This window comes from Leishmania donovani, chromosome 32 (genome assembly GCF_000227135.1).
Source record: "Leishmania donovani BPK282A1 complete genome, chromosome 32".
Classification (NCBI taxonomy): domain Eukaryota; phylum Euglenozoa; class Kinetoplastea; order Trypanosomatida; family Trypanosomatidae; genus Leishmania; species Leishmania donovani.
In genome coordinates, this window is record NC_018259.1 from 980,242 (window position 1) to 994,514 (window position 14,273).

At 61.6% G+C, this 14,273-nt stretch overlaps 4 protein-coding genes across 4 annotated transcripts; all 4 read right to left on the reverse strand.

The window, feature by feature from the left end:
• Positions 1 to 1,724: 1,724 nt before the first annotated feature.
• Positions 1,725 to 2,129, reverse strand: LDBPK_322620 (hypothetical protein, conserved; the record flags this gene model as incomplete). The annotated part of the gene is made up of 1 exon (XM_003863627.1): positions 1,725 to 2,129. One exon carries the CDS (start codon positions 2,127 to 2,129, stop codon positions 1,725 to 1,727), a length of 405 nt encoding a protein of 134 aa, XP_003863675.1.
• Positions 2,130 to 2,814: 685 nt separating this feature from the next.
• LDBPK_322630 (hypothetical protein, conserved) lies at positions 2,815 to 6,687 on the reverse strand (the record flags this gene model as incomplete). Its single annotated transcript, XM_003863628.1, has 1 exon — positions 2,815 to 6,687. One exon carries the CDS (start codon positions 6,685 to 6,687, stop codon positions 2,815 to 2,817), a length of 3,873 nt encoding a protein of 1,290 aa, XP_003863676.1.
• Positions 6,688 to 7,956: 1,269 nt separating this feature from the next.
• Positions 7,957 to 8,445, reverse strand: LDBPK_322640 (hypothetical protein, conserved; the record flags this gene model as incomplete). The annotated part of the gene is made up of 1 exon (XM_003863629.1): positions 7,957 to 8,445. One exon carries the CDS (start codon positions 8,443 to 8,445, stop codon positions 7,957 to 7,959), a length of 489 nt encoding a protein of 162 aa, XP_003863677.1.
• Positions 8,446 to 11,222: 2,777 nt separating this feature from the next.
• LDBPK_322650 (hypothetical protein, conserved) lies at positions 11,223 to 13,220 on the reverse strand (the record flags this gene model as incomplete). The annotated part of the gene is made up of 1 exon (XM_003863630.1): positions 11,223 to 13,220. One exon carries the CDS (start codon positions 13,218 to 13,220, stop codon positions 11,223 to 11,225), a length of 1,998 nt encoding a protein of 665 aa, XP_003863678.1.
• Positions 13,221 to 14,273: the final 1,053 nt, after the last annotated feature.

A 14,273-nucleotide genomic window follows, 5' to 3' on the forward strand; every position in this document is an offset into this window, starting at 1 on the left:
GGGGGGGGTCTACAGCGGAGCGGGGTGCGGCTGGAGTCTGTCTCGCAGAATGGTCGCTCAGTCGTGGCGAGGCGACTCGCTGGAGGGGGCTTTGGGGGGTGGTTGCTAGTCGGTTTTACAGGATAGTAAGGCGCGGGACCACCATCTGTTTTGTGCGGCTTCAAGAGGGGCACGAACCGCCCCTCCTTTCCACGTAGCAAGGGCGCGGCTTGTGACGACGCTCAGGTTTCAAACCTTCAGCCGCGCTCTCTTGCAGTGCACCGGGAGGGCCCTTGACGCTCTCAGGGTGAACTTCGTTGACGCCCAGGGCGGAGCTGCAGCGGAGTTCGCGGAGCGCCATATTCGAGCTTACCCATGGCGAATGGTTTGAAGGGCGTCGAGTTGGTTCTCGCGGTGGGACGTGAAGGCGGGCTGCCGAACGTCGCGCTAACTTCTGTCGGTGCATCGTGACCACTATATTGACTTGCGTTCTCGCACCGAGGTAGCGGCCACCTTGTCTCCTTGCTGTTGTGCGCAGTGGGCGGGGAGGGGAGAGACCCATGAATGGTCAAGATGCGTGCCCATTGTCGAGGGTCGCGGGAGGGGTGAGGGCGTCGCAGGATTCTCTCCATCCCTCAAGGCCGGCTCCTTCGAGCGCTTCGATGAGCATACCCGAGAGAGGGCGATGCTTGGGAGGCTCACAGGGTATTTTGTCGAGAGATGCTTGGAGCTGCGCCAGTTTTCGCGCCCCGGGCGGTCGACAAGTAGCTTTACCGGATGGAAGGGAGCTCCCGGTGGTCTTCGCGATGAGTCGATTTGTAAATGTAGCCTCGTCCCTGTGAGTGGCGCAATATATATATATATATATATGTATGTGTGTGTGTGTGCATGTGTGGTGGGATGGGGTGGGGCTGCGTGAGCGATCCGCCTTGCCTCCCTCTGGTCCGATTTCGGGTTGTCGTGGTGGTCTTGGGGGTCAGTTCCGCACTCTGAAGCTCGCGCGTCTTCGCTTCTGCATCGCTGTGGTGCAGGCACGGTCTTTTCGGACTGATGTGGCGACCGCGGTGCGGCACCGTTGCCACATCGCTTCCTGGAAGGAACGTGATGGGGCCCCAGTCAGCACTGGCGGCGCCCGGGCCATACCCCTCATCAAAGTGGGCAGCGGACCGAATCGCGCAGTGGTCAATCGGTGCCGTGGTGGCGGTGCCCCAATTCTAGAAGAAGCAGTTGAGCACCAGGGCGACGGCCCCGTCTGCGCTGTGCCACGCCGTAGAAACGCAGCCGCAAACGCAAAGACAAAGATGCATCAGTGAAGCAAAAAGAAGCGCAAGTCGTGCTGTGGCTTCCCATGCCTCCTCCACCTCCCCCTCAACTCACAGACGTGGGCAGCGCGGCAACGTCGCGCGCGTGTGGATTTTCTTGTGCGCCGCCGAAGCTGGAAAAGGCAAGCAGCCAACGGGAGAGGCACCCCTTTGAGCGAGTATGGTGTCTATGGTACCGTTCCCCCCCCTCGCTCCCCCATTGATGTGATCTCACATCACGTGAGGCGCCTGCCTCGCTGTGCTCTCACGATATCTGCCTCCACCAAATCACGACATGCAGCTAAGTTCTGGGCGCGCGAAATGCATGAGCGTCGCCCTCCGTCAAGTTGTGCCACGCAGCCGACAGAGGGAAAGGCGGGTGGTGATCCCATTCAGTGGGTCTGGTGGAAAGAAAAGAGAAGAAGCGTCCGCGCACTGCCACGCTTAGGTGGTCATCTCGACCTTGACGAGGTTTTCAATCTTGGGGTCGAAGGGGAGGTCGCTCAAGGAGAGGGGGTCAAACAGCATGCGGTCCCCGAGGTAAAGGGTCGTCTTCTCGTATGGCAGGTCCTTTTCCTTCTCTAGCAGCGCCTTCATGTTCTCTACGCTCTGGCCCATGAAAAACATTGCCCGATGCATCTCGCCATTGGGAAGTTGAAACAGCACAGTGACAGACGCACCGGCCAAGTCGCGCTCTACGGCGTCCATCGCTTCCATGCTGCGACCACCGCCAGCGGCCGCAGCCGGCGCTGCAGCACCAGAAGGCGCGTCGCCTTCCGAGAACGCCTGTGGCGGGGCCGCCCACTCGTCGACCGAGTCGGAGTCCGGAGAGTTCCTACCGGATGACATGACTGATGTGAGGAAGAGAAATGCTCTGTGTTGTGTGGCTATCCTTGGGGGGTCAAGGACTACGTGCGTGCAGGCTGCGGGGTAAGGGAGAGCGTGCAGAGCCCCGTGAAGTGAGCAGGTTAGTCCGACAAGTGCGTGCAGTAGTCACAAGTTGTTGTCGAGCCCGATCACCGAGAGCAAAAGGAAATGAAAGGGGGGAGGGCGGAGGGCACACACACACAGATAGAGATGGAGAAGCGAAGGTGGGCGCGAGAGAGAGATTGACTGAAAGAGGGGTGGGGGGTGGGGGCGCATGAGCGAGATGATGTAGGCGGCGTTGCACCCCTGCCTCTCTCAACACGCACCCCCTCCCCTCGAAAGTGTTACCCAAGGCAGTGCAAGTGGCGCGAGATCCGATGCCTGCTCGCGTGAGTTCGTGGGAAGTAGTGGGTAGAGGTGAGGGGAGGGGGGTACACTCATTCACTCGGACCCGCTAAAAGCCCCCTTGTGCCGATACGCTCCGCCACAGTGCGAGCTCTTAGTGGCCCCCTGTTCAGTGCTCCACCCACGTGACTCGGTGTATCTGCCTGTGCGCATCTGTTCATGCCTTGGTCGAGATATAATGTGCTCCTCACGGGGAGGCCATCAAGCCTCACACGCTCAGGTGGAGCGAGTATGTGTAGGCTCCTGGGCGCAACGCGGCGTACTACGCGTGTGTCGCGGCGCTCGCCGACTCTGGGCCCTTGAGAATGATGCGATTGGCAACGTCGCGAAGCATCTCGGCCACTGGCCGACGATATCCGAGGAGCGTCACGTTGCTAGGGTCTTCTGCCTTGGCGACCGTGATCCAGAGAGGACCGCTGTTGGGAACCACGATGAGGGGCGTGGCCGGGATCCCAGTCGACACCGCTGGAGCGTCATCTTCGGTCGCCAGCGCGCAGCGCGCACCGCTGATAGAGCTGCTGCCTACACCAGCGTCAGCGCTGGTGTTCATGAAGGAAAACACCCACTGCTGAATAGCCTCCGCAGTGAGCTGAGCGACCGGGGCGGCATCAGAAAGCGCATCGACACGTTTTTCGCCCTCACCGCTCCGTTCAGAATCCTCTCCCGTCTTTCCCGCCAATACCTCGCGCACGAGGGGCTGCATCGCGGGCGACTCTGCCATCCGCCACAGCAGTCCCACCGCATCGCCGCAGCGGCCCTTGCTCAGCTGCACCGCCTTCTTCGCTTGATCCAGCGCTCGAGCGTACTGTCCAGCGGCGTAGTACAGCTGCGCCACCGCGCACAAGGCGAGTGGCTCACGTGACTTCCACTGACGCATCACCTGCGCGGCGGCTCGGCCACGGGACGCGGGCGGCTCCAGTGAAATAAAGAGTCCCAGCAACTCACCAACGGCATCGTCCTGCGCCATGGCAAAGGTCCCCTCGCGCGTCTTGGGCAGCTTCTGCAGCACCTCCTGCACCATTTCCAGCGCCTGCCCTGGCGTGCCGTACTGCACATCAAGCATGGCCTGCGTTGCACCGATGCGGGCAACGGCGCTGGCTTGTCTCTCGAGTTCCTGGGCCGACACACCCCGCGCCAAGACGTGCGATCGCGTACTCTGCAGATCCGCCGCACACGCCGCCAGCGCATCGGTCAGCAACGCCCGCGCCGCCGCTACGTTTTGCAACAGCTCCGCCTCCACACGGGCAGCCACAAAGACCCACACTGCCGCCACGGCCCGGCAGTGATCAGGAGCGAGCGCCTTCTTGCACAGCACGCGAAGATCCCGAACGTCACTGGCAAGAGACTCGTCTTGCCGCAGCAGGTCAATCACGGGCACCCCAGTCGAGGTCGGCGCCAGAACGTCCTGTCGCTGCTGGATTGCGCGCCGCTTCTCCTCGAGCCGCATGAGCCACAGTCGTGACGAGCGCGGGAATCGTTGCAGCGCGTCCACCAGCAGCGCATCAATTGGCTGTCCTTGACTGCGGCGCAACACGGCAAGCTTTACCCACACCTCCTCCTCACGCTGCTGCTGCTGCACAGTTGCCGCGGCACCCTTCGCTGCAGCAATCGCGCTGACCAAGCAGGCATCCGCCGCCGTTGTGTCACCGACGGCGGCCAGCATTTTCGAGCGTGCCACGTACAGGCGCAGGGCGCCAGCGGTCTGCTCTGTTGCGCTAGAGTTGATGGTGTGCAAAAGCCGATCAATGAAAGAGAGGGCTGCCGCAAAGCAGCCGCGGCGGTACAGGGCGTCGGACACAGCCAGTGGCACCTCCACAAGAAGAAGCTCCAATGCCAGGCTGAGCTGCGACCTTGCGCGCGCGTTGGCCGGGACGCTGGGCGCCGCATTGAGCTGTGCGCTCAACCCCTGGGAACCGAGCGAAGCGCCAGCGAGTAAGCCTGCCGCTGCGGCGGCGACATGCGTGGCGCTGCCAAGCAGAGAGGCCAGCGCTACTATCAACGGAGGAGGAAGCGGAAGCTCAGATTCAAGGTCTGCCGCCTTCGCTTTCACAGGCGCAGGCGTCGTCGAAGCGGCCGCTGGCGCCACACACGGCTTCCCAAGCTCCTCCTCCTCATCCTCCTCCGCCACCCTCTGCTCCTCGCTGCGGGCACCGAGAGCTGCATGTGCTACTGCCGGTTGACGCGCTGTTGATGGCACCGCAGCACCGTCTTCCGTTCTCGCTGAGCTCTCCCTGCCGCAGCACCACAGTACAGGCAGGTCGTCGTGCAAAACAGCGGTAGAAGCCGACAGTACTGCGGATGAAAGCACAGGCAGAATGTCGCGAGGCGTCACGGTAGCAGTAGATCTGGCGATCGCCGCCGTGGCGCTGCTGCCCACGACCGTCAGCGCCTCTGAGGACTCATTGCCGGTGTTCATCGACTCAAGCTGCTGCCGCTGCAGCTGCAGCCACGAGTACCAGAGCACGCACTGCACACTGTGACGACTCGCAGCGTCGGCAGGGAGAAGCGCCACAAGGTCCTCGAGCCACGTTGCAGGAATGGTATGCGCCGCGCCCTTCTTGTCATTAGGATCCACGATACAGAGAAACATGTGCGCAGCCGTGCACACGTACACGCTTGGCGCTGCGGTCGCCGCGCGAGAGGTCTCCGTCGCCTCTCCGTTTCTATTCGACGCCTCGATCCCACGGTGGCCCTTCGCGTCGTCCTTGTGAAGCAGCGAGAGCGCGAGTGAGAGCCAGGCGTGCCGCGACCCCGCCTCGCTCAGGTCGAGGTAGTTACGCTGGGCGGTGCGCACCAGGTCACGCACCTCCGTGTCTGCCCTTTGCACGGCTGCGTACATCGCCGCCATGGACGCCGCGCTGCCCGCACCGTCTTTCTCGGCTTCCAACACTTGACTTTCACGATTCTCCGCGAGCTGTGAGGCCGTGATCGTGGGCGCAAATCGGCAGGCCCAGTAGTGCGCGAGCTCGTGCCACTCCACGTACTTGGCGGCCTCAATGATGAGCGCCAGGGAGGGATAACGCGCCGCCGCCGCCTGGAACATTTCTTTGCCTGTCTGATATGTCTCCAGCCGCGCCAGGCGTGCCCACAGCAGCGGCAGTGTAGGCGTGTGCTGCAGCGCCTTCTGTAGCAACGCGCGCTGGTCCTGCAAGGAGGGCACGTACTGGACCAGGCGCAGCCACAGGTGCTCGCTCGACGGGCACGCCAGCACCGCTCGCTGAAGGCACGGCACCCTCTCGAGCGAGGGTATGCAGTCAAGCAGCTGTGTCCAGAGCTCCTCCTCCGTCGGGCACGCTGACGTGGCCTCCTCAAGCAGGCGACGACGTCCGGCGTAGTTGTCCTTAGCGAGGTAGCGCAGCCGCTCCTCCCAAATGCGCTTGCCCTTCCTGCCAGTCACAGCGCACCCATCCACGAGCGTCTGATACGCGCGACGCGTCATTCCCATCTCGCGGTAGGCGCGCGCGTGGGTGATCCAGGTCGTCTGCTCCTCGGTCGACCCCATCGCGAGTACGTTGTGCAGGCCGGTCTGTACAGCAGATGTCTTGCCCTTCAGGACGTCGTAGGCTGTCAAAACACGCTCCTCAGCAAAGACATGCTCCTCGGCAGCCTCGCCCTCCTCCGTCCGAGCGCTGCGAACCACTAGCGGGGCTGAGGGGCCTGAGGCAGGCGCAGGCAGTGACGAGTTCGCCGTTGTCAAGGGCCCAGATGGGGCGGGCACTGAGCAGGCGCTCGGCGAGCCTGCAGCGGTGATTGGCTTTGCCGCAGTGGGCAAGGGTACGGCCTCCAGCGTGGCAAGGTCCTCCAGCGAGAGCTTCACCTTCGCGGGAGCGCTGCGGTCTGCATGGTTGCTCGACGCCCCGCTGCTGTGGCGCCCGGCAACCTGATTTGCTGCTGCTCCATCGTCCTCGCGCTTGGGTTTTCGTGTGCGCTCCTCCAGTCGCTCCATAGCGGCAAAGAAATCGTTCTCGTCTCGCGTCATCTTTGCCGTTGTGTTAACGCCGGTGGTGAGCTCGGCTGTTGTGATAAAGCCCTTCGCCCCACGACCGGCACCGTATTGATAGCCCTTCGGCGGGTGTGGAGCGTGCCAGTCCACCTTGGCGAGCAGCTGCTCGTACTTGTCCTTCTTTTCTTCCATTATGCTTTACACGGTGACCACAGCAAGAGCTGAGATAAGGAAATGTATAATAACGGGGAGAGAGAGATACAGCCAGTGAAGGAGCAAAACAAGTCGGGAAGGAGGTGGCCTCGCATGTGCAACCCGTCTTGCAGTGTCCTTCACGCACTTTCTCATACCCTAGTTATGTTGCTATGCGCGTGTCAACACCACGTGGGCAGGTGGCGGTCCTTTTCCGTGTTTGATTTGTGGATAGTTGCTCGTTGATTTCGCGCACAGGTGAGGTGAATCAGTCAGCAGACGAGAACGAAAAGGTGTAGGAGGGCGGAAGCAGGGGAGGTGGTGCAGCAGTCGCATCCGCAGCGGAGGATGAGGGTGGTATCGGTGTGCTGCACCGAGTATGTCCACCGCACAGGTGTGCCGTGGCGTTCAAGTTTCACGGCGGCGGCCTTGACACGCATGGCCCGCAGCAGGTCGCACACACAACCACATGGGATTGTGGCAGCAATGACCGCCCACACCGGAGGTATACGCTTTCTCGGCTGCCACCTTTCTTGATCCTTTTGCAGAGCAGTGTTGCCGCCCCGATGTGTGACAGTGGTCGTTGGAAAAAGAGTGCGCCTCGCGCCGGCCCCCGCTCTCCGCGCCTCCTCGGTCATCATTATTCTCCTCCCTCCCAACCCAGCGAACGCGCCGTGCACTTGGCTCCGCGTAGCTCGCTCAGAACTGCCGTGGTGGTGGTGGTGGCAGTTTCGGCCATTTCTTTACCTTGTCTCTGCTGCCCTCATAAAACGGATGCGCGATTCGGCACACGAGCCATACACTTGTGTCTGTCGGCCGCGGCCCCCGGTCTATGCCCCGCGGCGGATTTTGCGTAAGTCCAGAGTTTCTCACCGCAGCCCAGCCCTCGTGCCGTGGGACAAGGAAAAGCAGCTGGGCAGCCCCCAAGCCCACACGTGCGTGCATGAGAGAGAGAGAGCGGGTGAGTCAGTGCGTGAGTGGGGCAGAGACAGGCGAGCCAAAACACGAAAAAGAGACGCAGAAGACAGCGGCACAGCCGGCCAGCGTAAGCGGGCCGCTTTGCCTTCGCAGCACAAACACGATACGTCTCACGAAAGCAATGCAACAACTTAGCAGGCACGCCCCGAAACACGGGCGTGAGCCTCACAGCGCAGCAGCGGCACCTCGACTGAGAAGAACCGTTGGCGAGATGCAGCAAGGCTGCCGCTCCCTCTCCCCTCTCAGCGGTGTTGATCGGTGCTCACGCTATGGGTCGCGTCCACCACGGCACTAACGCGGGCGCACCTCCTCGAGGTAGTCGTCGTCGTACATATCGCGGCGCTGCTCCAGTGAGGCGCCCATCCGATCCACGCGTGCGTCGAGCAGCGACTGCAGATACATCCCCTGCCACCCCACGTAGATGATCATGATGGCGTACATCCAGTAGAACCAGCGAAAGTCAATCTTCTGCAGTGGGCCTTTTGCCTGCGCGTACTTGATGAGGCTCTCCCGCAGCACGTTCGTGTCCACGTCCTTGAAGTCTTCGGGGTTGACTTTGCCTTTGTTAATGCGAGACTGACGGATGTAGCGCCGCATGGCGCCGTAGTTGCTGTGCGAGTACATGAAGAAGCGCGGCAGATCAATTACCAGGTAGGCGGCATCCCGTATCGCACATTGCAACTTGTTCGCCGCCGGATCCCAGTGCGTGAACGTACGGATGTCGTGCAGCAGCGTGCGCGTCGCCGTGTGCACAAACGACACAGGTGGTGCGCCCGCCATGAGTTCGCGTCTCAGCCAATATATATATATATGTGTGTGTGTGTGTCGGAGGGGGGGGGGAGGCGGGGGTTATGCAAGAGACACCAGGTACGTGAAGCAGGGCACTGAAGTGCAAGGCTTAGTTGGCTTGGCTTCCCACCCCCTTTTCACTTTATGCGCGCGGGTGGAGTGAATAGTAGAGATCGTCCAGTGCTGTGCGCAGCAGCGGGCATCCCGGGTGTGCAACCGTGTCACGGAGACACGACGTGATTGTGTGCGGCACAGAGAAATGAGGGCGAGCAAAAAGAATACGGGGCAAGTCGCAGATGCAAATAAAAGAGACGTGGAAAATGGTGGGTGCGCAGGTGTTGCGGTGGAAGGTATTCAGATAGAAAGAAGACAGGGCGTAGCGCCAGCACCACTGCGGACGGCACAGGTGGGTAAGAAGTACGATGGAGAAACGCAAAGCGAAGGCGGCACAACAGCAACAGCAAAACAGCGTGGCGATTGTGCGCGGGGCGAAAGAGGGTGGAGGTTTCGCCGGTAATCCAACGCCATTGCCTCGTTGGTTCGCCTGGCTTGCCACGCTGACCTTTTTCAAGTTGCTCGCATGCTCGCTCGCTTCCTTGTCGTGCCCGTTTATATCATGTTGCAGTCGTGGCGTCATTAAGTGGTCGAGCAGCCACCATTCACAGCTCTTGATGATGGGCTCGAGGCTGAAGAGGAGGAGGTATGGCAGTGCGGCAGCAAGGCTTCCGCTGTAACAGACACTTGCAGCTCTGCTGCGCCCTCCTGTTTCTTCTTCGCCCATTGCTGCACAAAGCAGCGCGACCACACACCCGCACACACGCGCTCGCACGAACAAAACTCTGCTACTCACCGATCGAACAAATCGCACAAGAAGACCATCTTCTAAAGGGGGGGGGTGATGAGGAGGGGGAGTGCAAAGTAGTCTATGGGAAAAGGGGTAACGACACGCGCAGTGGTCCGAGCAGAACGAGGGGGGATGCGCCTCTGTGCTCCCTACCTCACAACCTCGACGGAGGTCTGAATCACATCGCCTTGGCAACCGATTTCCCCCAGATACGGCTGCAGCAAGCACGCAAAGAGCCGCGCGTCCATCACAAGCTCCCCAACGCGCTCGCGCACTACATCACGCAGGCTCTCCACATCCCCGTAGACACCGCCTCCGATATTTGAAGCGGCAAAATGCGAAGAGCTAGCAAGCGGGTAGGTATTGCTGGCATCTCGCGGCATGGCGCACACCGTGACGGCGCCGTCGATCTGAATCACATGCCGCGAAAGCGTCCACACGGCTGTCTGGATGTGCTGCCGTGACGGAACCAAATCCAGCAAGCGCCCGAAGACGGCATCGCGCACGACCACCTTAGACAGCTCTCGCTTGTCCATAGTCGACAGCAACGGAATGTCGGCATACGTGGCGGGAGGAGGCGACAGCGCTACAGGCGAGGAAGAAGGCCCGGAAAACAGCTCTGTCGAGGAGGGACGGCTGCGACGCTGCGGCGGCGTCATGTAGCCCGGCCCGGCTGCTGTCTCTGTCTCCCCATGAGAGAAGTCGTTCGCGTATGCCGAGCAGTGGCCGCATTGCTCTCCTGTCTGCGGTAGGGATGGGCGCGACTGGGCACGCTGCAGCGAGCTGGAATTGCGCGCGGTGATGGAGCATGCATTGTGCCGTAGCTGATAGAGGAGGCTGAAGCGGACGATTGGGGCGCCCGCTGAACTCGCGGCAGAAGGCTGTGTCTGCCCTGCTATGCCGTCGCCGTCGCCGTCGCCGTTCGAGTGTCTGGAAGAGTTGATCGTGTACGCCATGGGCTGTGTAGGAAGCTGCACCGCTAACGCGCTCTCAAGGGGGATGTGAAAGGGGGGCACCCGCACGCCGAATCGCTTGACACTCGTGCCACGGAGCCCTAGATTGGCGAGTTCGGGAGGTGCCGGAAAACGAGGCACACGCAGAGAGGCGCGATGAGAGAAGAAAGGGCGCACAGCGACGCAACGCGCAGGAGCCCGTTGCCACCAGTCTAGCGGGGGAGGGGGCCTTGACGGGCTTGCGGTATGCACTGAGAAAGAAACGGTGGACTGGGGTTCAACTTCCTCGTGAACGATGGTGGCGGCTTTCCTTTGAAGGATGAGAGGCAAGGAGTTGGTGAATGATGAGTGAGGCGCGCGGTGGTCTTCTCGTTTCTCGACGATCGAGTAGGGTGCCGTAGCTGTCGTATGCGGATGCCCTGCGTGCAGCTGGCTCGGTGACACTACTGTACACGTCAGCGATACTCACAGAGAGGGAGAAAGGCGACGGGTGGTAGTGAAGGGGGGGGGGAGTCGGTCAGAGACCTTAGAGCAACGCCAAAGAGGCGTTTGTGAGCAGAGGGAGAGAGGGTGGGGCGAGAGGACTAGTGCAGGGTGTGCATGCTTTGCATGTGGAGGAGGGAAGACCCAGCTGAAAGTGGCCCAAACGCCTGTGCGCAAGTGGGGGCCTCCGACCTTCCGCTGCACCGTCCTGTCAAGGGGTCGCTCATGAGTACGCGCCGTTGCTTCACTGCACAAGACGTACACCCCGAGGTCGTCCACAAAGAGTTAGCAACACACCGGAGAAGGACGGCGGCGCTGGTACGTGTGCCGCAGCAGACTATTACTACGATTACTTTTTTTTTTGCGCATGCGTGCGCGCACGCACGTTGGGTTTCTCCAGCGACGCACATTGCGAAACCCACCATTCTGCTATCCCTCTCTAGGCCTACCTTCCTATCCAGCATAACGCACGGAGGTGCCGCAACCGCTTAGGAGGAAGCAGAGGCACACACGCACTGCCACAATAAGGCCTCCATATCCACCACGGTCATCGAAGACCTCCGAGTTGCCGTATTTACGCCCACCGTGGCTGAGGCGACCAGGGACGAAGTCCCGAGAGGCAGCGTCACCCGTCTCGTGGAGAGGTCAGTGCCCCGCACACACTCCAGCATCACGGTGCCGCCTGCCACAGTCATCTTTACATGCGCCACAGGCGCTGACGGCACAAAGAGCTCTGGCAAGGAGAGGTGAAAGCTGATTAGCGTGCCCGGCCGCACCTCCATCTCGACGAGCCTACCGAGCCCGCCGCCCGTGAAAAATGAATGCTGGAGGGATTGAAGCTGGGTGGCAAAGGTGTCCATCACAACGGCGCAGACCAAGCGGTTAGCCGCATGCAGCCCGCCACTCAGTCCCTCCTGTGCAAAGGCCAGCCGCAAAAAGCGGTGCAGTGCCTCGCGATCCTGAGGAACAATTCTTACAAAAGACGCAGGCGTGGGCGCTTCAGGTAATGGCGAGGCAGAGTCGTCAGTGCCGTGAGCACAGCTGTGAGCTATCAAGGGGGCTAGAGCCGCTGTGGCAGGCGCAGCCGGCGGGGCGGACGGGGTCTGTGCATGAGGCACTGCCAATGCTGACTGCGATGTCAAGAGCGACGCGCCGGCGCTGGTGGTGAAGATATTCCAGTGGAGCGCGACGAGCGTCCACTGTTGGCGCCGCACGTCATAGGTGAGGTCCAGGAAGAGTGCATGCTGCACACACACGCGCACGATGCCGCCCTCAGCGCAGACAAACTCGGCGTAGACAACGTCGATAAGGAAGGCGTCTTGCTGCGACTCGGTGAAGCCCGGCAGCGCCTCGCGCAAGGCGACTCGGTACGCGGCAACATCGCGGGCCACCCACGGCACCTCGCGCAGCAAGTGCGCCTTGGTGTGCACACACCAAGCCCGCTTCAACATGAAGCGCTCCGCCTCCGAGTTGAGCTGCGCGAGCTCCTGGACAGCAAGGGAGACATACAGTGGCGCGCACACGGCGTTCACGCGTGGCAGCAGCGCGGCGCGGGCAGTGTAAAGGGAGAAGCGACGCCTGCGCTGCTGTGTGGCCAGCAGGTCCCAGTAGTTGTGCGCATCTGGTGCCACCGCTGTAGACGCCCAGGACGATGCAGCGGAGTCGACGGCCTCGTCGCGTGGCCGCTTGCCGGTAGCGGGAGGGCCACCGGCGGTCGGGCGACGACGAAACACGATGTTCACATTGCGGCTAAAAGCGCTCAGGGCACCTTCGGCGAGAGGCACGGGATTCAGAAACGGCTGGATGAAGTTCACCTTGTTTGTTTCCGATACTGAAGCGGCCGTGCCTGCCTCGCGCAGGCCACCACCCTGAGCCTTCGCCACTGCCGCCGGCGCCGTTGTACCTTGGAAGCCCTGTGCGATGCGATCGAAGCGACGCAGTGCTAGCATGAGTACAGGATTCTGGCGCACCGTCTCACAGCTCACACGGCAGGCGCCGTCCGCCTCGTCATCAGCCTCTGCTGTGCTCCCTGATCTGAGGAAAGACGTCTTCACAGCCTCCGCGTGCACGCGACGGCGCTCTGCACGTCCCGAAAACTGAGCAAGAAGATGCTTGACGCGCTGCAGTCGCTGTAAGCGCTGGCGGCACTCCGCCGTGTCAGCCTCTGTCAGCGGCGCCGCCTCGTCATCCGCATCGGTTGCGTGACGTGAGCTCGTTTTATGGCGTGTCTCAACGGCGCTGCCCGCGGCGGAGTCGCTGCCTTCGCCCTCTACCTTGACCAAGTCACCATCCTCGGCCTCCCAGCCTGGCTTAAAGGAGACGCCGCCGGTGGCGTCGGTGGATCCAAGGTCTTCGCGCAGCTGCACCGCGTAGTCAGTCAGCAGGCGCCCCACCGCTGTCGTGATGGTCCTTACCCCAGCGCCGCTGACGGTGCCGCGCCGCTGCAGGCCAGGCGCCGGCACTGCGGACTCGCCATGAGACGCCATGAAGAATGGCCTAGGAAGGAGACTTGAGCAGGGCAAAGAGGGCGTGATCAAGCGCACGCAGGCACACACCCGCCCGAGCACGTGCGCGACCGCTGTTGGTTGTGCGCTTCGAAAGCGCCGTCGGTAGCGCCGGCGAGTGAATTCGCAAAGGCGGAAACGAAAGAAGCGATGACAAGGAGGGAGAGGAAGGAGAGCGAAGGCGCCAGTGAGTCGTGCGTGATACGGAACTGCAGATACAGAAAGAGCGAGGAGAACACCCGGTGAGCCGGCACTGCGTCACGGGCTGGTCGGTGTGGCGGCGGGTCTTCTCCCTGTCAAACAGTCGTTGGTTTCGCTCACCTTCCCTCCTCGTTTCGTTTGCGGAGAGCCGCAAGAAGAAGTGGCGGCCTTCGTGGGCGTTGGTGTGGGTGCATGCTTCTGTGAGAGGAAAAGTCGGTGACTAGAGAGACACCGAGCACATCCTTTTGCAGCACTGCCCGCTCCGCTGCTGGCCCAGTCACTGGCGCAACGACAAGGAAGGGAGGAGGGCAAAGGAAAGAGGAGACGATCAGCCATCCGGCACGGCTGGTTCGTCCATCCACCATCCTCGTAGGTCGGATTCTCCTCCGCCTCCGCCGCCCCCCACCACCACCACACACCCATTTCGCTTTTCTTTGGTTTGTATTTGCTTGACGCGCGTTTCGCTGACACCGTGGCAACAGAAAGAGGGGAGCCGCCACCACCACCACCCCACAACGCGGAAGATGCGATGGCTCCTCAGCCGAACAAAGAAGCCAACAGAATGCGAGGCCGTGGGAGAGGTATAGAAGGCGATGCGGGAGGGAGAGGGGGGGGGGGCACGAGCGCCGAAGGAAAGTAAGAGACAGACAACAGACACAACCACTTCCAAAACGACAAAAGGACGGGGCTGAATGAAATCAACAGAGACGGCAGAGGAGGTGAGGAGTACAGTAGCAGGGGGTCACACGCAGAGCGAGACAAGCACGCGCCTGTACACCATACATAGCCGAAAGTGTTGGGCAATGCGATGAGTGAACTGATGCCTTCGGACGA